Here is a 21,841-nt window from a genome sequence, read left to right as displayed (position 1 = left end):
AAATGCAGATTCCGACCCCGAGCCCCAGCCCACCCCCGGTTGGATCAGGTCTCTAGGAGTAGGGCATGGAAACTGCAAGCCATCTCTAGTGCCTTTTCCAGTCTCTCAAACACAGTTTCAGAACCTGAGCAGAACAATATTCCCGGGCGAGAGTGAGCTGAGCTCTCATACCTTAGTTTCATTTCTCCTCACCAGGAATCCTGACGGCATCGCATCAGTTTCAGTTTCCATTTCTTCTCCATAAAAGCACAGACCTAAGAGCCAGAGCCAGAGCTTGGAAACCTCATCGGCACTCGCTTGCGATCCACCAGCAGAACAGAACATCAGCCTGGACCCCAGCTTCTCAGAATCCCAGGGACACCGCCATCATGAGGTAACGATGGCTGCCTTCTCTGCTAGCAAGTGGAGAGCATTTCTTACAAATCTTGTTCTGGCGGGCAACTCCCAGAATCCTCCTGATTCGGTGTGTGCTTATAGATTACAGATGCGTTGCTCTGAACTTGGTCATGAACCTCTCTGACCAATTCCTGCGTTTTTATTTCTGTCGCTCTGTCTGTTTACTGAGTCTGGCAGCCTAAGGACACGGAGGGAGGTGCTCGCAGGAGCGCTGGCGGCTGCAGCAGGGCAAGGACTGGAGTTTCTGGAGAGAGCCCGAGGGCTAACCTGCTCCGCTCCTTCCAGGCAAAATCTGGGCAATGGGGAGGGACAGCGGAGGTCCTGGTCCCTCTTTTGTGTCTTAGATTTTGTCAGACTAAACCAGCGGTTTGTGAGCGTGGTGGTGGTGGTGGTGGTGGTGGTGGTGGTGGTGGTGGTGATTTTTAAAGTATGCTTGCTTCTCAGCAAATGTGCTAATGACTAATTCAGCGCTACAAAACTGCAATCTAGAATGAGGTCGCTTCTACCTTACCATTGGCTCTTTCAGAATTGAGGAATGCGTCTTCTTAGCAACCTGTCAGACCTCCCCTGTGAGCAGGGAGAGAGTGTTGTAGTTTCAAGCTGTGTTGCAGCTGGCGGGTATAATAAAGCAGAGTGCCCTGTTAGAATGCAAATTACTGGGCCCCGCATTCTGAAGTCCTAATCAGACTTAAAGCCTGGGGAGAGGGAAGGGGGGACAGAATACATATTTAAAGAGGACCACAGGTACTTCCTAGACACACTCAATGCTCCCTGCCGAGTATTTGTGTAAATGGGAGTGGAGGAAGCCCAAAGTGGGTGGCCAGTGGGGGTGTGGGAAGGATGTTCCTATAAAGCAAGGCTTGCCTGTTTAAGGGCTTTTCTGGATGAGAAACTGGTGATTGGAAATCACTTCCAAAAAGTGGTTAGGCCCTTGCGACTCTCCGTGTGGTCTGAATCCAGCCCCCGCTGAGAGGAGGTTATAAAGGCAGCATCCCGGACCTGCTGAGTTCAGCAGTGCGTTTCAGCCAGGTCCTCGGGTGGTGTGGTCCATGTGCATGGGAAAGTGTGAGCAGCCCTGCTATGGACAGTTCCTTGGCTCACTTTTGGAAGAGATGGGCTCCTCGGGTTGTGCCTGTTCTGACCAAACAACTGGCCATGAGTTCTGCCTGCCCCTTCACAGCATCAGTCCCTGTACAAGCTGCCTCAGAGGTTTCTCTGGAAACTCCTCCTCTTACCATTTAAACAGGGCCTCTTCCAGGAACTTTCAAGATTCTAGTCAAGTAATGGCTTTCACCAGGCCCTGGAAGGAGGTGAGGCATCTTCGCTGGGGTCTGTGGGCAGCGCCCCAAAGCTCACCAAGTGACACAAAAAGGTAGCCCTGTAGAAGGTCAATCCAGGTAGGGGAGCAGGAGAAGGAGGAAAGACTGTAAACGGGCTGGTTCTGGGTGTTTCCCAAGGAGTTGCAGTGCTGCTTTTATCTGCTTTGGTCAGCAAAACCTAAAGGCGGCCGTTGGAGGCCATGAGAAATATCTTCCTGGACCTGAGGGACTCCCGCTCCCCAAAGTTTTCTACTAGATACATAGTCTCCAGGAAGGAAGGGCATTCAACTCCATGTTCCACCTGAACGGAGACATTCTCTTCCTCAAGTTACTGCGGCCATCATTCCACCTGCTTGCTTGTCCTCCCTTCACATGTCTGATTTAATTATTGTTCAGGAACTTACTGAATTTTATACATATATATAAAGAGTATTTAGAGCCACTTTCACACACATGATAGAAATTAATAAGCGAGGAAAGCTTGGCAAATGGAGGATTGGTGTTTAGAAAGGCAATTGGGTATTTTAATTAAATCAGAATTATCTTCAGTTGATTTATTTGTATCTACTCAGTTAAATATGTTAATGTTATCCTAAATGTGAATTACATAAAAACATGTCAATATGTCAATGAACAAATAACAAATATACAATGAAAATTTGAAGGTGAAAAAAGCAGAGTATTTCATGTACTTAAATTCACTCTCTCTGGGATCTGGGCTGTCGGGGAGACGGCTTCAATCAGACTGAAACCCAGCTTTCATGTGTCCTGTGTGATGGTGGAGAAGATGAAGAGAAAAGACTAAATCACACAGCATGGTGGCAAACATTCCCTGGGTTTTCATTCTTTTCATGGTTCCTTCTAACCTGACTGTGAGCTCCTAGGGGCAGAGACAGCCAGGATAACCTTTATTTTTCTTAGTATTCCCCAAAGCTCACCAAGTGACATAAAAAGGAGCCCTGTAGACAGTCAATGGATGGCTAAATAAAACTCACTCCTCAGAATGTGTGAGGACTGAGCCCTGACTTAGTGACTGAGCAGCACAAGAGAGATCCCAGTTCTTCTCACCATAGGTTTCGCGTCTCATCACCTTACCCGACCTCCTGCATGTCTGTTCACATGGTGGCAGGGATATGCTTTGTGGGTTTTTACACAGACCATAGCTACAGAAAAGTGAGTCCAGGAAGCAAGAGGAAAGTACCTGCTCTTCTGTCTAGGAAAACTTAGGGGTGTGTATAGTCAGAGTTCTCCAGAAAAACAGAACCCATGAGAGACACATAGATAAGCTGCAGGTTGATGTCAGGCCCAACCCCCAAAAGCTGGGAAGAGGAAGCAAGCATTTGATAAGGGTTGTTCCAGGCTCTTCCATGTTTTGCTGGCCAAGAAGTAAAGTTTTTTGAGCACCACAATGGAGGAAATTCAGTCAGGCAACTGCAGAACCCAGACTTCACTGAAGGCTTGTCTTTCTTCGGCTTGCACTTGAAGGTGAATGGAGGACGGAGAACTCTTGGCTCTTCTACCATCAGCTCTGCCTGGCACTGTGGTCATCAACTTTCCTTAGATCAAAAGCAGGCAGGTACAAGTACTGGGCTCACAGCCTTTGACCTCAAGTTATTTCTAAGTTATTTTGTACATTTTCAGCTGAGAAACCAAACTGGATCTTCATCTTTATGCGCATTTCTTGCAAGGGAAGAGGCTTTATACAATTGGGTGTTTTGCTTTTCCTCTTTGAGAATTTTAACCCTCTTTTGTATTATTTCTACCTAATTTGTAAACATTCATTTTTTTTTTTTTACCTGCCTTTTAAAATACTGCTCTTATTTTTTTTTTAATAAAGATTCTCACCTATGCTGGTATACATACATGCATATATATGTATACATATGCATATATACAGGGTTGGGCAAAAGTAGGTTGACAGTGAGTACGTGAAACATGGTTTATTCTTATATTATTCTTTACCAGTTATTGTATTATTTTCCATAGGAATAATTATCAACCTACTTTGCCCCACCCTGTACATATATATGTAAATAAGCTAGAGAGAGAGAGATTTATTATGAGGAATTGGCTCACATGATTATGGAGGCTGAGACATCTTTGATTCACTGTCTGCAAGCTGCAGACACAGAAAAGCCAGTGGTATAAGTCCCAGCCTGAGGGGATGTTCCAGCTCAACCAGAGAGAGCAAATTCACCCTTTCTCTGTCCCCCTTGCCCCCCGCCCCCAGGCCCACAATAGATTGGATATTGTGGAGGGCAATCCACTGTACTCAGTCCACTGGCACAAATCCTAGGCTCTTCTGGGAACACAGATACGCCCAGAACTGATGTTTAACAAAAAGTCTGGGCATCCCATGGCCCAGTCAAGTTGACACACACAATTAACCTGTGATTGCACCCACGGTGCGATGCTTGGCAGGTACACCTCAGAGTGACCATGTTTATTTTCTCCACAGTGAGGTCAACAAGAACTCTCTGGAGAAAATCCTTCCACAGCTGAAATGCCATTTCACGTGGAAATTACTTAAGGAAGAAAGTGTCTCCCATGATCTAGAAGATAGAGTGTGTAACCAGATTGAATTTTTAAACACTGAGTTCAAAGCTACAATGTACAACTTGCTGGCCTACATAAAACACCTAGATGGTCAGAACGAGGAGGCGCTGGAATGCTTGCGGCAAGCCGAAGCGTTAATCCAGCAGCAGCACCCTGACCAAGCAGAACTCCGAAGTCTGGTCACCTGGGGCAACTACGCCTGGGTCTACTATCACATGGGCAGACTCTCCGAAGCTCAAGTCTACGTAGACAAGGTGAAACAAGTGTGTGAGAAGTTTTCAAATCCTTACAGCATTGAGTGTCCTGAGCTTGACTCTGAGGAAGGGTGGACCCTGCTACAGTGCGGAGCAAAGCGAAATGAAAGGGTGAAGGCGTGCTTTGAGAAAGCTCTAGAAGAGAAACCCAACAACCCAGAATTCTCCACCGGGCTGGCAATCGCGATGTACCGTCTGGATGATAAACCACCGAAGCAGTTCTGTGTCAGTGTTCTGAAGCAGGCCATCGAGCTCAACCCCGACAATCAGTACATCAAAGTTCTCTTGGGCCTGAAATTGCAAAAGATAAATAAAGAAGCTGAAGGGGGGCTGTTGATAGAAGAGGCCCTGGAGAAAGCTCCTGACCAAACAGATGTCCTCCGCAGCGCAGCCAAATTTTACCAAAGAAAAGGTGATCTAGACAAAGCAATTGAACTGTTTCAAAAGGTGTTGGAATCCTTGCCCAACAATGCCTGCATCTATCGCCAGATCGCGTGCTGCTATCGGGCAAAAGAGAAACAAATGCAGAGCACAGAGGACTCTGAAGCTGGTGGGAATAGAGAGAAGATGGAAGAACTACGGAAATCTGCTATGGACTATTCGAATAAAGCTATTGAGAAGGGACTGAACCCTCTGTATGTATATTCTGATCTCACTGAGCTGGAATCAGAAGAATGTTATCAGACAGCTTTCAATAAGGCAGAGAGAAAACAACTGCATCAGGGCTATTCCAACTTTCAGGAGCAAAATGAGAAGTCTGAAGACACTCCTGTCCAGCATCATTTAAGCACAAAATCTACTGTGAACGGAGCTGAAAGGCAGCTTCCACGGAATTCTTGGTATCTCCAAGGATTAACTCACAAGCTGAATGGAGATCTGCTGCAAGCAGCTGAATGTTTTGAGAAGGAACTGGGCCACCTCCTGAGGAACAGCCCTTCCGGCATAAGCAATTTTTTCCTGCCAGCAGAGGAGCTTGAAGAAGGCAGAGAGGAAGTGGGCCAGGACGCAGGCAGCTCCACTCTCAGCAAGCTCTCTGATCCCTCAGCTGACACAGAGGAGTGAAAGGAACAGAGAGGGGGAAGCCTGGAATGGTGGTTGTGAGGGGGAGAAGGGTGGAAAGGCAGGAGTTCCCTAATCTGAGCTTGATGAGCGAGGTGGTCTTGTTTATGGCTTTCCGGTAAATGGTTAGAGAGTTGTTTTCTCATGTCTGTCTCCCTTGTTCCATACCAGTCACACTCAATTGTCTTGTAACATATGACACCCAGGAACAGCGCTTCAGCCCTGGGAGGTGTGATTATCTCAGTTTGCACTCAGTTCACCAGAAATCCCCCGTTTCTGCCCTGCTTGCCAAGGGTCATAGCTGGTAGACTGCCTACCAACAGAATCTCACCTCCTCACCCCATTACTTTTTAACCTTCTGGGCCTCCTAGAAGACTAGCTTTTGACTAAAACCCTGCAATATACCTTCCATGTTGTGCTTGACCTCAGCCATGTATATATACGTATTTTTGATAGTGATACTATAGTAAATATGTATTGTTGCTAATAATGCTACAATAAATGTCAAAATTTCTACTCAGGATAGAACTGTGTGGTTTGCATGTGTGATTACAAGTAATATTAACTCTCCAAGTTTCTCTTGTTAGGGATGGTGGGTACTTACTACGGCTGTGACACCCTATTCTCAACATGTCCATTTTAGCTCCTCCTTGGAACTAACACTCACCCCATCCTAGGGCTATGGGAACTATGACTCTCACTGCAGCCCAGGAGCCAAACCCGAGCCCAGTGCCCAGTTAGCAGCTGCTGCTGTAGACCAGGGTTGCTGTGCACACACGAATACCTTGGCAATTGCTTCCCTGCTAAATACCATTTCAGTCCCCTCCCCCCCCCCCCCGCCTCCCATCACACACACACACACACACACACACACACACACACACACACACACTCACCATGGTTATGGAGAAACACAGACTCCAATTTGAGATAATAAACAGAAGAGTTTTGATGTCCCTGCTCCTTTCCCCCTGCTTAAAGTATGTGGAAACTTACCTGCAACTGGGATCTACCAGGAGATAGACTCTTATCCCAGATATGCCTAAGTATTGATGCTGTGTCCCTAGCCCATGTTCCCATGGGTTGGGAACCTAAGGGCATGCCACTTGTGAAAGAAGAGTCTTACAAGGGGAATCCTCACAAGAAATTGGGTAGGTTAGAGAGAGAGCCACACTAGGCCAGTCTTTGCCTGTCTTTTCTTTGCTCCACCAGATGGAGAGAGCATTTCCCAATCGCTGCAGCATTGTTTCTTCCAGTGAGAAGACTGAGAAGTCAGCAACAGAAATCCCCAGGACAGTTCCTGGGTCTGGTGGTTTTCACTAGAAGGATTCATAGACCTCAACACAGAGTCATATTCATGGCTAAGATTTATGACAACAAAAAGATACGGAGCAAAATCAGCACAGGGAAAAGGTGCATGGGTCTAAGAATAATGAAAATGAGGCACACGTTTCCCAAAGTCTCTCCCAGTAGGATCATACAGCACCTGCTTGATTCCTCCTACATCAAATTGTGACAACTCTTGTGAGCTTGTTAAAGACTCCATGGCCAATGGTTTCATTGGAGACTAGTTACATAAGGACCCTGTGCTTAGCACATAACAAAATCCCAGACTCCCAGAAGGAAAGCAGATGTCAGCGTTAACCACATCATTTGCATAAACAAGAACCATGCTTCTCGGTTAGGGAATGGTGAGAACACTCCAAAAATCCAAGTTCCCAGATGCCAGCTAAGGGCTGACCTTGTAAGCAGGCCTTTCTAAGGTCATGGTCTCTGGCGTAATGCTTATCTGCATCGTCCATCCCCTTGGCCCTTAGCCAAGATGTCTTTGCCATCCAAGTGTTATCAATAGCATACCACATGACAGTGTGAGACCTTACAGTATTGGCCTCAGTTATGCCCTTTAGGGAATCCTTAATTCAGCGGTTCTCAACCTGTGGGTCGCAATCCCTTTGGGGGTCAAACGACCCTTTCACAGGGGTCGCCTAAGACCATTGGAAAACACACATATAATTACATATTGTTTTTGTGATTAATCACTATGCTTTAATTATGTTCAATTTGTAACAATGAAATTGGGGGTCACTACAACTTGAGGAACTGTATTAAAGGATCGCGGCATTAGGAAGGCTGAGAACCACTGCTTTAATTAATAAAGTCTGTTTTTTGTCAGGTCACTTCCTTCTTGAGTTTCTTTTCTATCCCTTTTACCTGGTGGCACAGCACAACCCTGACCAATAGACTGACCTGGCTGCCTTCCATGCTCATCAGAAACACACCTAAGAAGTACAATCTCAGAAGATACACGTGGTGCCCTGGAAACAGAATTTACAATTGTTTAGTTATCCCAAGCAGGGCATACCTCCGTCAGGCGGTACAGGTTAATAGGCCCCCCAGATGTGGCCTTCCACTGTAGGGCTGCCCATCCTGGGGTTTCAGTCTAGTCTAAGAAAATCAGTCGAGTCCTTGGTTTTAGAGGGACTGCCTGACAGTTCCAAACATTTGCTCATCCCTGATACCAGTTCATTTGCCTCAGGAGTAAAGATGACATCTAAGGTTTTCTGGGTGAAATGTTCAGGAGCTGGCCCCCAGTCAGCCACCCCATTGCTGTCCTCCATGTTCATTGGCTCAGCAGTCTGAATTCAAGCACTAGCATAAGTTGGAAAGGTCAGATTTCCTTCGGAAAGAAAGGAAAGCTTCCCGGAATGGTTCTGAAAAACAAAGATCATTAATGCCCCTCCCTTCCCCGTCCCTCCCTAAATGCTGAATTTTTATTTATCTTCATTGTTACAAATCAAAGCGCCTCATTCAACACTCATAACTTTTTTTTCAATTTTCCCCACTCTCTTTCACCCAGACCTTTCAACTTTGACAGACTATTTGCAAGAGAGACAAAAGTGTTTTCATAGGAAAACATTTTATACAACTTAACCAGAAAGAGGCATTGTATTTACAAATGAGTCAAAGTCCTGAATTTTTTAAAAAAAATTCAAAATGGGTTTCCATTACTCCTCACCCCTCCATCCTGATCATGTATGTGGTGAGCCTAAAGAAGAGTGATTGTTTTCTGGGGTCACTTGCATTTAACAATCAGACTATGCACCTTACGAAGGTGTGCATACTAGGACAAAGGTGAGGGCCATGGAGTCGGGCTAGCAATCCATTCTCCCAGACCTCACCTATTTGGAAAAGCTGAAAAGAGCAAGTCAACAACATTGAGAGAGCCTGGAGAGGGGTCAAGAGTTCAATCTGTCAGGAGCGGGAGGAGAGGGTCACGCTCCCTGTCATGTGTCCTCTCCCAACTTGCAGGCTTCAGCAAGAATCACTGGTCAGCAGCGTAACTAGCCTCTGTATCCTGAGGCCTATTCGGAAAAAGCAGGCATAGGATGAGCTCCCTGCCCGCCCCCTCAGCCTGAAAGCAGAAGACAAATTCTCCATGTAAACACCCCCCACTACCTCCACCCCCCTACCCCTGCCCCAGCCGCCAGATCCTATACCAGGAAGGGGTAACACTCTTATTATCAGAGAGGAGATGGTACCAAAAGGAGTATAACAAACAAACCTTGTCTTCCTAGCTCTTACCATCCATTAATTTCCCCTATATATTTACTTCCCCACAATCTGCAGCCCCTGGAAGCTTAAAGTCCCTATCCTTTGTCTTGCCAATTTTCTACCAATGTATTTTCCTTTTGTTAGGGTGCTATAGAAGCCCAAATTCTGAGTTACTCACTACTGGATATCTCCATGAATATGCATGATGCACATGTTATTGAACTTCTGTTTGTTTTTCTCTTGTTAATCTGTTTTTTGTCAGTCTAATTTTCAGGGCCCCATCAAAGAACCCAAGATGGACAGTGGAAAAAGATGTATTCCCTCCCTTACAATAAAAATTGAAAAAGAGAGAGAGAGAGAGAGAGAGCGAGCTGACGTGCCACTATCTATTTCAGATGGTCAATCAGAGACATGCCCTTTCCTGTGGGCATTTGTTCGTGACCCAGGAAGTTGTGCAGGCATCCATGGTACTTTTATAAATCAGGGTAAATTAGGGCAGTGAAACCCTTCTTATGATAGTGGCATGGTGCATACATGATGTCACATACAATACAAAAAAATGAACTCCAATGTGAACTATGGATTTTAGTAATAATGTATTAATATTGGTTCATCAGTAGGAACTACAAAACCGCAGAATACAACCACACCCATGGAGGGGTGTCCTAAAAGTGGGAATGTCCCAGAGTTTGCTTCTGTTCGCTGAGCCCTCTTTCAGGTCAACACAGGACAAGCCACGGCTGAAACAGCCCAGCAGCAGTCAGCCCTGCCCAGGTTTCAGCTTGGAGTCAGGGCCAGGCAGTCAGGACGTGTGAATTCCAGATTTCAAGAGTCAGCTGCTTTTCTTCCAGCAGCAGCAAAGCACAAAGAAAACTGGCTCCCAGAGGCAGCCAGGTGATTGAGGCTTATCATGCAGTGTTGATAAACCATTTGCAGGTCCGTGTGTGTGTGTGTGTGTGTGTGTGTGTGTGTGTGTGTATGTGTGTGTGTGTGTGTGTGTGTGTCTATTATAATAAAAGCCTAATATGCTAAGTGTCCGGTCATTCAGAGCGTAATATGCTAATGATATGCTAAGGCCATTCAACCGCTCGCTATGATATGCACTGACCACCAGGGGGCAGATGCTCCAACCGGTAGGTTAGCTTGCTGCTGGGGTCCAGCCAATCGGGACTGAGCAAGATGGGCCAGACACGCCCTGGAGCCCTCCCACAGTCCCTCCCCAGCTGGCCAACCTCCTGCATCCTTCCCCGGCCCTGATCCTGCACTGGTGGGGTCCCTCGGCCTGGCCTGTGCCCTCTCACAATCCAGGACCCCTTGGGGGATGTCAGAGAGCTAGTTTCAGCTTGATCCCACAGGCCAGGCCAAGGGACCCCACTGGTGCATGAATTCATGCACTGGCCCTCTAGAGTGTGTGTGTGTGTGTCTGTGTGTGTGTGTGTGCATGTATACATCAATATATATTGATTTCAGAGAGGAAGGGAAAGGGAGAGATTGAAACATCAATGATGAGAGAGAATCATTGATTGGCTGCCTCCTGAACGCCCCCTACTGGGGATTGAGCCCACAACCTAGGCATGTGCCTTGACCAGAATTAAACCCGGGTCCTTTCAGTCTGCGGGCCCACACTCTATCCAATGAGCCAAACCGGCGAGGGCAATCATTGGCAGATCTAATCCCTCTCTGCAGGTCTCAAACCTGACAGAATGAATTTGCTGACATCATGAAGTCAATCATTTTTTCTACGGCTTCATAGAGTGGTATGGTGAATCCTGTCTCCAGAAACACATGAAGTCGTCCCTCCCCTGCCTCCCGGACCCTGAAATCTGGCTCACCCCTCAGATCAAACACACTGGAATGCCAAACAGTCCCTCTCAAAATCTCGCTGAGGACATGGGAAAATATTTCCTGCTCAGCTGTTGGATCTGGCCAACCATAACCCTCCTTGCCCACACCCAGCTCTTTCTAGCCTTGTTTACTCCACAGAAAACAAAAGCGCTTTTCTGACTAATCCTTGAGACATTTGTAGACCTTATGATCAGAGCCATCTCCCTATTGCCCTTATTGCAAGTCATTTTTCCCCACGTAATAAACTTTATTTTTAGAGCACTTTTAGGCTTATAAAAAATGCACAGGAAGTACAGTTCTAATATACCACCTGCTCCACACCCTCACCCACTGTACAGTTTCCCCTAAGATTAACATCTTGCATTCTGTGGTTCTGTAGTTCCTACTGATGAACCAATATTAATACATTACTAAAATCCATAGTTCACATTGGAGTTCATTTTTTTTGTATTGTATGTAACATCATGTATGCACCATGCCACTATCATAAGAAGGGTTTCACTGCCCTAAAAATGCCCTGTGTTCCACCATTCCCCACTCCCTCTAACCCCCTGGCAACCACTGATCATTTTTTCTATTTCTATGGTTTGACCTTTTCCAGAATGTCATATAGTTAAAAATCATACAGTATGTAGCCTTCTTAGATGCGTCTTTCACTTAGCAATATGCATTTAAGGTTCCTTCGTATCTTTTTGTGGCTAATAGCTCATATATTTTTACTGCTGAATAATAGTCCATTGTCTGGACACCCCAACCTTTGTTTATCCCCTAACCTACTGAAGGACATCTTGATTGCTTCCAATTTTGGCAATTATGAATAAAGCCTCTCCAAACATTCTTGTGCCTGTTTTGTGTGAACATAAGTTTTCACCCCATTTGGGTAAATACCTGGGGACACAGTTGCTGGATTGGTAAGGGGATGTTTGTTTAGTTCTGTAACAAACTGCCACACTGTCTTCCAAAGTAGCTGGACAATTCTGTATTCCCACCTGCAATGAATCAGAGTTCCTGTTGCTCTACCTCCTCATCGGTACTTGGTGGTGTCAGTGTTATGGATTTTAGCTATTCTAGTAGGTGTGCAGTGCTAGCTCACTGCTGTTTTAATTTGCAACACCCCAAGGGCAAGTAAAGGACATGCACCTTTTTACTAGTATATGTTTATTTGCCATTTGTATTATCTTTTTAAAAAATATATTTTATTGATTTTTTACAGAGAGGAAGGGAGAGGGTTAGAAACATCGATGAGAAAGAAACAACGATCAGCCGCCTCTTGCATACCCCCTACTGGGTATGTGCCCACAACCAAGGTACATGCCCTTGGCCAGAATCGAACCTGGGACCCTTAAGACCGCAGGCCAAGTCTCTATCCACTGAGCCAAACTGGTTAGGGCTTGTGCCCATTTTTAAATTGTTTTTATTTTTGTTTTCTTGTTCAGTTTAAAGAATTATTTGTGTATTCTGGATACAAGTCCTTTATCAGACAGGTATTGTGCATATATTTTCTCCCAGCCTGTGGCTTGTGCTTTTATTCTCTTAACAGTGTCTTTCACAAAGCAGAAGTTTTACTTTAAATAGAATCCAACTCATTAATAATGAAGTCCAACTTATCACCAGCTTTCATCAATGGTGCTTCAGGTATTGTATCTAAAATCTTATAGCTAAATCCAAGGTCACTTTGATTCTATCTTGTGATATCTCCTTTGCATTTCTATGTAGGTCTACGATCTATTTTGAGTTAATTTTTGTGAAGAGTATAAAGGCTGCGTCTAGATTCTTGTTCTGTTTTTGTATATAGATGTTTAGTTGCTCCAGCACAAAAGATTATCCTTTCTTCATTGAATTATTTTTGCTCCTTTGTCAAAAAATCAGTTGTCTATATTTGTGCGGGCCTATTTCTGGTCTCTCTATTCTGTTTCCTTGATCCGTTTGTTTCTTCTTTGGCCAGTATCACACTGTCTTGATTATTGTAGCTCAATAGTAAGTCTTGAAGTGGGGTAGTGTGAGATCCCAACTTTGTTCTTTAACATTGTGTTGTCTATTCTAGGTCTTTTGCCTTTCTGTAAAACTTTAGAAACATATTCTTGATATCCAGAATAATTTGCTGAGATTTTGATTGGGATTTTTTAAATTATATAAATTATTTTGGGAAAAACTGGCATCTTAACCATATTTACTCTTCCATTTGATTAATATGAAAATAGCTCTTCTTTGATTTCTTCCATCAGAGTGTTGTACTTTTTCTCATATGAATCTTTTACATATGTTATTAGATTTATCCCTAAGTGATATATATATATATATTTTTTTTAATTGATTTTTTACAGAGAGGAAGGGAGAGGGATAGAGAGTTAGAAACATCGATGAGAGAGAAACATTGATCAGCTGCCTCCTGCACACTCCCTACTGGGTATGTTCCCGCAACCAAGGTACATGCCCTTGACCGGAATTGAACCTGGGACCCTTCAGTCCGCAGGCTGATGCTCTATCCACTAAGCCAAACCGGTCAGGGCCCTAAGTGGTTCTTGGTTTGTTTGTTTTTGGGGGAGGAAGGGTCTGCTGCTACTATAAGTGTTTTTTGTTTTGAATTTCAAAAACTAATTGTTCATTGCTGATATAAATTATAGTCAATGATTTTTGTATAATAACCCTGTAACCTATTATTTTACTACTAGTGGCCTGGTGCACAAAATTCGTGCATGGGGGGAGGGGTGTCCCTCAGCCTAGACTGCACCCACTTCAATCTGGGACCCTTCGGGGGATGTCCAACTCGCAATCGGACATCCCTCTCGCAATCTGGGACTGCTGGCTCCTAACCGCTCACTTGCCTGCCTGCCTGATCGCCCCTAACCACTCTGCCTGCTGGCCTGCTCACCCCCAACTGCCCCCCCCTTGACAGCCTGCTTGCCCCCAACTGCCCCACCTCCCGCCAGCCTGATCACCCCCAATGGCTCTCCCCTCCTCACCTGATCGCCCCGAACCGCCTCTGCCGCGGCCCTGCCACCACGGCTTTGTCCGGAATGACGTCCGGAAGTCTCCCAGTCTAATTAGCATATTACCCTTCTATTTTATTTTACTATAGTTGCACATTAAGTCCAAAAGTTTGTTTATTGACTCCTTGGGAATTTCTATGTAGAAATCATGTCATTTTCAAAGACAGTTTTATTTCTTCCATCCCAGTTTGTATACTTTTCATTTTCCTTTTGTCTTATTGCATTAGCCAGGAATTCTAGTGTGATATTGATAGGACTAGTGAGGGGGAACATCCTTGCTTTGTTTCTGACCTGAGAGGAAAAGCATCTGCTTTCTCACTATTACGTATAATTGTGACTAAATGTGATGCTAGCTACAGGTTTTGGTAGGTGTTCTTCATCAAGCTGAGGAAGTTCCCCTCTGATCCTAGTTTTCCGAGAGTTTCTATCATGAGTGGGTGTTGGATTTTGGTTTTATTACGTCGCTTGATATGATCTTAGAAGCACAGGCTTACGTAGCCAAGGCAGAAAGTACTGCAATAAGTTTGCAAGTCTGAGAATCCAGCATCTAGAGATTGCTTGTGAGAAGGAATTGGCAGAATAATAATGTGGAGGACAGTACAATGAAAGGGTTAAGATGTGTTTCAGAAAAGTTCTGGAAGAGAAGCCCAGCAACCCAGGTTGTTGGCATTCCAATGAACTGTCTCCCCAACCCTAAAAACTGGGCCATGGGGCTGAGCCCTGAAAACTGGTACGCTAGAGCTATCTTTGTCAAGAAACTTCAAAATGTTTATGAAAAAGCTGACGGAGGGAGGTTAAGAAGCCATAGGGAATACTATGGACAACAGATCATGTTTTTTTTCCTCTTAACATTTGTCTTTATTGTTGAAAGTATTACAGATGTCCCATTCCACACACATGCACACCCTCGCCCCATTGACCCCCTCCACTCTGCTCCAGTCCCCTTCCCAGGTCTTCCCCAAACTACCGTCTGTCCTTGGTCTATGCATAGATGCATATAAGTTCATTGGTTAATCTCCTCCTCCCCCGCAAATACGCCAGTCTGTTGCAGATCATGCTTTTTAATAAACGGGCTGCCTGCACTCTTTACTGCCATCATCTGTAGCAACTTCTACCTGGAGTAATATGAAGTCTTTAGACACAAGAACACAGATCGTTTAAGTGGTTTGTATTGGAAGAAATGGCAGAGAGAATGGCATTACTAGTCTCCTGTTGAGCAGGAATACATGTGTATTTCCCCATATATAGCCAAAGATCACAGTGCCCAGGAAATGCGGGCAGTTGCTCAATGAACTGTATAGGATGTAAAACCTGCACTCTCAAGAAATTGAGGTCTCCTAAGTCATCTGCTGTTTCCATCCAGGTGGGTGGAGCAAGCCAAGCACCTCACAGTGCCGGCCTTTATCTAAAGCTATGCTGTTCATTCCCATAGCCACTACATAGGTATTTAAATTAATTAAAATAAAATCTAGAAATGAATTCTTCAGACCCACTAGTTTCATTACAGGTACTCAATAGTAACCTGGGGCTGGTGGCTACCACCTTGGACAGCACAGATTTAGAACATTTCCATCACTGCAGAAAGTTCTTTCAGAACAAATTAGTGTTTCTCAGTCTTGGCACTATTGCCATTTGGGGCCAGATAATTCTTTGTAGTGGGGGCTGTCCTGTGCATTGTCAGATGTTCACCAGCAGGCCTGGCCTCTGCCCACTAGATATCCTTCGCATCCCCATCTCCACTTGTGACCATCAAAAATGCCTCCAGACATTGCCAATGGGTCCCTGGCGGGGGGGGGGGGGGGTAGGGGGGGGGGAAACACCTCCTGTTGAGAATCACTCTTCTAGAGCAATCACCAGTCCTGACAGAGATTGGTCACGTCCCCCCACCTTCAGGAGATAGACCCCCCAATATAGAGAGACTGGCTGAGCTGGAGGCTAAGGGTACCAATGAAAGACAGCCCCCCTACATGTTACTCCATGGCCACTCAGGATCTCAACATGGCCTCAGCCTATGGTCTGTTACAGATAAGGGATCTTACCTGTAATCATGAAAATTCAGTTAGAACTGGAATACATGGGAGTCAATCAGAAATGTAAATCACGGTGAGCCAAAGATAGCCACCAAGACCCCTGAGATGGTATGAAAATTACTGGTACTTTCAGAGCAGAGTAGTTCGTGGTGGCTGAGCATTTTCTCTATGGATGGTTGGCACACGTTTGCAAGCATGAGTAATCTCCAAAGCAAACACCAGACACTCTGTGTAGAGGTCAAAACACTTTGATCTACATTCCTTTATCATATTGTGTGAATTATTCAGGTGCACACAGGGACACCAGGCACAGAGAAATTAAGTTACTGATTCAGAGCCTCATAGAAAGATAGATACGTATAGAATGAGTCCCTGTCCACCCTCCATGGCATTTAAACCTGAAAAGGGCCTAGGAATCATCTAACAAAGTACCTCTCAAACTTTAATATACCAACAAATCACCTGAACATGGCGAAGACTCTAATTTAGTAGGTGCGTGGAGGGGGCTGGCATTTTGCATTTCTAATAAGCTTTAGTTGATGCTATTGCTACTGGTGCAGAGACCACACTCTGAGCAGCAAAAATCTAGCTCAGTGATTTTAAGCCATGATTACACAATAAAATTACCTTGGGGCCTTCTGTCTTTTTTTGTTGTTGTTTGTTTTAAATTACTGATAATTCTGATGCCTGGGCCTCACACCCAGAGACTGATTCATTGAACTAGAAGATAGCTCAGGCATATAGAAGGTGTCCCAAAAAAATGTATACACATTTTTTTTTCCTGATAGCTCAATTGGTGTTTCTTTCTTTTCAGATATAACCATTGTGTATACATTTTTTGGAGACACCCTGTACATATTTAAAGATTCACATGGGATTTCCCTAGTTTGCAGCCAAGATTGCAAACTATTGTCCAAGGCCAATCTATCTACTGCACTGATAAGGCAACTAATTGAGTTTCAATTAAATCCAATTCATCCAGCTTTTCAACCAAACACAGAGCTGGTCCTTGAATCCTGACATTGAACTCATATTTCAGTGCTTAAGTTTCATTGCTTCAGGTAGGAACCCTGTCTATTAGAAATTATTTTTCCCTCTCTAGTTTTCATTGCTCTTTTCTATTTGTAAACACACACACAGACACATTTACACACTTGTTATCTGTTTTCTCTCTCCTTAATGCTACTCTGTCCTGTGTGGTTCATGGGTCTGTTTATGCCAGATACACACTGTGCAGCATAGAATCAACTAATCAGCTGAGCCAGAGTCCCACAGAATCAGGACTGCTGCCAAATCCACACAGGCACACACATGCTTCACTTGGGAAATATTTCTTGGCCACAGTTAGGTGGTGAAAAGGAAGGTCACTGTATGTCTTCTTCACCTGAGTGGTCAACCACTCAGGTATGACTTTAAGAAAGAACAAACTCTGATCAGGACATCACCGCTGAGGCCTGGGGAAGGTGGCTTGGCAGTATGGGGAGTTTTGATGTCAAGACTTGGGGAGAAATGAGAGGATCATACTGAGCTGCCAACTGTATTTGCAAAGGCAGTAGTATGCCTGAGAATCCTCTGCTCACCTGGATTTATGGCTTTTCTCTCTACCGTTGTTTTCAAAAGGGAATGTTACATAGTCTGTTTGTGATTAGATTACATATTGTGAGTCAGGATGGTAAGATTTATACAAAAATTGCTATCCATTGAGATAAAAAAAAATTCATCAGGGTTCCCTCTGGGATCTTTCCTTGGGACTAACGGGTGGAAGATATGTTGAGTATGGAATATAAGGTAATTGGTTGAAGACACAGATGTAATATAGCTACACAGGATGTGAGGATGACCTTTTCAAGTATTAGAGAAATTTATTTCTCTCATGTTCTTGGAAGGGAAAGAGAATGTCAGCTTACTTCAGAGGAGGTTTGAATAATGGAAAGAAAACTTCTTGTCCCACTGACTCATTATTATTCTCCCTTTCCCATGGGTAGCTAAGCTCACTATAATTGTTGAGATTTTGAGTTCCTGTTAATAACTATGCTGCAGGGTTACCTGACAGCAGGCTCACTGAATTCCAGAAGTGGGACTTACGGCTTCCTTGCATAGGCACAACTGTTTACTCATCCTTCTACTTCTGACCTGTGCATGTGCAGTAAGTTCATCATTGAGAAGCGGTTCCACCAATTTTTCAGTATTTCAGGAATTGGTTGAGTAAGTTCACTCAAGCATAGATGTCAGGGTAGTACCACAATTCTCCACCCCGGTTTAAGTATTCATGAAACCATATTTGGTTCTCATACCATATTTTGCTCAGAACTCTTCCTGAGAAGTCAGAAAACCAAACCATGTTTATATGTAGGGAATATGGAAAAGATGAGTATGGAATTACCCTTCTGTGAACCCTCTGTCCACATTTCTTCAGACAGTATTAGTGATGCACTACAATGTTGAGAAAGGTCAGGAGAGAAGGGCTTTGCAGTATTGAGAGTGGTGCTCAAATTATTCGACATGAGAACAACTAATCTCTTTCAGATTGCTTGCTCATACTCTTCATGGTGGAACCATAAAGTGATTAGCATTTTCCCAAGGTTTTTATGTCAACCTGCTCTCTGTCCCAGTGACACAATCATAGAGCCCTGGGAGATGCTCTATTGATAATGAATCAGGAACACGTGGGGGTAATATTTGACTACTCAAAGTTCTGGCTTCACTTCCAAATGCTCCTGAAGAACTACATATAATTATTGTATCTTTTTACAGTGATGAATTAAATGACAATCTCATCGAGGACAAACTTGTTCAACTGAGATGTCACTTTACATGGAAGTTGCACATTGAAGACACTGAACTGCATGATTTAGAAAACAGGGTCCTCGATCAGATTGAGTACCTAGACAACAACTTCAATGTGGGAATACACAACCTACTGGCCTATGTGAAACACCTGAACGGCCAGAATAAGGAGGCCCTGGAGAGCTTGAAAGAAGCTGAAGACTTAATGCAGGCAGGGCACATCCCCCAGTCAGGCGCAATAAAGCTGGTTACCTGGGGCAACTATGCCTGGCTGTATTACCACATGGGCAGACTGGCAGACGCTCAGATATACCTGGACAAGGTGGAGAACACTTGCAAGAAGTTTGCCAGCCCCTCCTGCTACACAATGGAATGCCCTGAGATGGACTGTAAGGAAGGATGGGCCTTGCTGAAATGTGGAGGAAAGAATTATGAACGGGCTAAAGCCTGCTTTGAGAAGGCTCTGGAAGTGGACCCTGAAAACCCTGAATTCAGCACTGGGTATGCAATTGCTGTCTATCGTCTGGATAGCTTAAACACAACATTACGCTTTCGTAAGGCATTTTGTGTGCAGCCCCTAAAACGGGCCATCAGGCTAAATCCAGAAGATGCATATATTAAGTGTCTCCTCGCCATGAAACTTCAGAATATAGGACAAGAAGCTGAGGGAGAAAAGTACATTGAAGAAGCACTGGCCAAAATGACTTCACAGGCTTATGTCTTTCGATATGTGGCCATGTTTTACCGAAAAAAAGGCCTTATAGAAAAAGCTCTTCAGCTCTTAGAAATGGCCTTGCGGGCAACACCTTCCTCTGCCCTCCTGCATCACCAGATAGGGCTTTGCTATAGATCACAAGTCTATAAAATAAGCAAAGCTACAAACTGGCAGCTTAGAGGACGGGATAGAGAAAATATAGACAGAATAACAAAATTAGCCATATCTCATTTTGAATTTGCTGTGGAACAAAAGCCAACATTTGAAATGGCTTATATGCACCTAGCAGATATGTATTCAGTTGCAGGCAATAGCAGAAAAGCTGAAGACGCTTATCAAAAATTGCTCTGCATGAAATCACTTGAAGAAGAAAAAATGCAAGAGATATATTTCCAGCAAGGTCGATTTCAGGAATTAAAAAAGAAATCTGAAGTCGATGCAATTATCTATTATTTAAAAGCAATAAAAATAGAAAAGCCATCATCTGTAAGAGATAGAAGTATCAGTGCTTTGGAGAAAGTGGTTTTAAGGAAACTTCAAAGAAACGCAGGAGACATGGAAAGCTTGGGCATCCTTGGGCTCACCTACAAACTGAAAGGGGAAATGAATAAAGCCCTGGAGTGCTATGAGCGGGCCCTGAGGCTGGCTGCTGACCGAGAACTCGGGGACATGCTCCCGAGGCGCTGAAATATGGACCACGTGGACATTTTGTTTGATTTTACGTTAAGGTGCACTAATCATCTTCTCTGCTTGCTGCTTTCAAAACCATGTAACTTTTGAACAATCACTCAAGCCTGATAAAATACTACTTGTATTCAAAAAACAGTGAAGCTGAGTATATATGCCTTTGCGTGTGTGAGAAAGCAAGAGACATTAACCATTTCTCTGTGAATGTTATGTAACAGAAATAACAGTTTGTTAAGTAAATTTGTAGCAAATAAAGCACTTACATAGAGTAAAATGATTTATTCATTTGATCAACAAATAGTTTTCAGTGCTAGATACCAAATATACTATGGTGATGTAAGGAAAATTCTTTTCCTCGACCCATCTTAGGGTTCTTGAGGCCCCATAATTTAGACTAAGAAAGACAGAATAAGAAGAGAAAAACAAACAAAACTTGATAAACATGTGCATCTTACATACACATGGGAGTACCCAGTGAGGAGTAACTCAAAGAGGTGGTTAGATCTTGGGCTTCTATAGCATCTTAACAAAAGAACAATACATTTTCAGAGAAGTGACAAGACAAAGGAAAAGAACTGAGTTTTCAGGGTGTCAAATTGTAGGAAGGTAAGTATATGGGGCTAAACCACTGGAAGATAGTGCTAGCTGGTAAGGTTTCTTATCTAGGCTCACTTGGTAGTGAGTCTGGACTGAGAGATAGTGAGTCTGGACTGAGAAGGACCTGGAGCTGTTTCAGGTGGTCACCTTCTCTCTGGAAGAAGGGGAGGGGGATCAACTTTAGGAAATGACGCCCTGCTTTTGAGGCAGATAGGGAGATGGCAGAACTTTTCTTTACAGCCCCGCCCCCATGGAAGAGTAAAGCATTTCCATGAAATCTTTCATAAGCCAAAGAGCACAAAGTGAAGAAGCAATTCCCTTAGGAGGCATTTTGCTAATGGAATTGAGATAGAGCACAGATGCTCACAGGCAGCTCAAAGCCACTGCTGAGATGCGGAGATGCTGAGTGTACCTCCCAGGAAGGAGGTTCGAGGCTGGGGTAGTGCACTGCCTCTATAAAGGCTGCGTGCAAAAGAAACGAATGAAATACACTATTTTTGTTGTTGTTGTTGCCTCTTTTCATAAAAGCGAAAACCCTCTTTGAAACTTTCAATTAGCAAAAACAGGTGCTAATGTATGTCTTTCATGAAAGCAAAATGGCATAAAGTGAACTCTCAAAAAGCCAGAATACCTGTATCTGTGTCTCCTCAATTGCTTTCAGCTCAAAATAATCCTTATGCCAACGTGGCATACTTTGGAGTGGCATATGCTGCTTCTCTTCAGTGAACAAAGCAGACATTTTCTCCAAACCTCAGGCAACTAACAATCTAGTGAGAGAAACAGACAGTAAAACAAGTCAGTCATACACTGATTTGTTGGGGTCCAACCCCAGCAGGTCCAGGGGTCCCCAAAGGTGTGGACGGAGTCGGTGAAGAAGGAATGACACGGAGGCAGCGTTCAGTTGATCAGCAGCCTAGCCAAGATCTCTAGCCAGGATCTCTAGCCTGGATCTCCAGCCAAGTTCTGTCTCTTATTGTCTTGTTACATCTGTATTTATACCAGTTGATTTTAATCTTGTCAATTTCTATTCCAAAGATTAGGGTGTTTCTTATCT

At 44.1% G+C, this 21,841-nt stretch overlaps 1 protein-coding gene and 1 pseudogene across 4 annotated transcripts; both read left to right on the top strand.

Annotated features, from left to right (window-relative positions):
• The first annotated feature begins 247 nt into the window (after nucleotides 1-247).
• Nucleotides 248-6,105, top strand: IFIT3 (interferon induced protein with tetratricopeptide repeats 3). 3 transcript variants are annotated; one of them, XM_036336668.1, is made up of 2 exons: nucleotides 248-373; nucleotides 4,174-6,105. In XM_036336668.1, the coding sequence occupies exons 1-2, from the start codon at nucleotides 369-371 to the stop codon at nucleotides 5,585-5,587; spliced, it is 1,419 nt and encodes a 472-aa protein (XP_036192561.1). In that variant the 5' UTR covers nucleotides 248-368; the 3' UTR covers nucleotides 5,588-6,105. The 3 variants fall into 3 exon arrangements, with proteins under 3 accessions (XP_036192561.1, XP_036192562.1, XP_036192563.1); XM_036336669.1 differs by having other exon boundaries at nucleotides 325-463; XM_036336670.1 differs by lacking the exon at nucleotides 248-373 and adding an exon at nucleotides 973-3,291.
• LOC118669982 lies at nucleotides 267-20,464 on the top strand (annotated as a pseudogene). Its single transcript, XR_004972188.1, has 2 exons — nucleotides 267-373; nucleotides 18,756-20,464. The product of XR_004972188.1 is annotated as an interferon-induced protein with tetratricopeptide repeats 1-like (transcript).
• Nucleotides 20,465-21,841: the final 1,377 nt, after the last annotated feature.

This window comes from Myotis myotis, unplaced genomic scaffold (assembly GCF_014108235.1).
Source record: "Myotis myotis isolate mMyoMyo1 unplaced genomic scaffold, mMyoMyo1.p scaffold_m19_p_15, whole genome shotgun sequence".
Lineage (NCBI taxonomy): Eukaryota > Metazoa > Chordata > Mammalia > Chiroptera > Vespertilionidae > Myotis > Myotis myotis.
The sequence above is the reverse complement of the archived record's forward strand: the minus strand, read 5'-3'. Positions and strand labels throughout refer to the sequence as shown.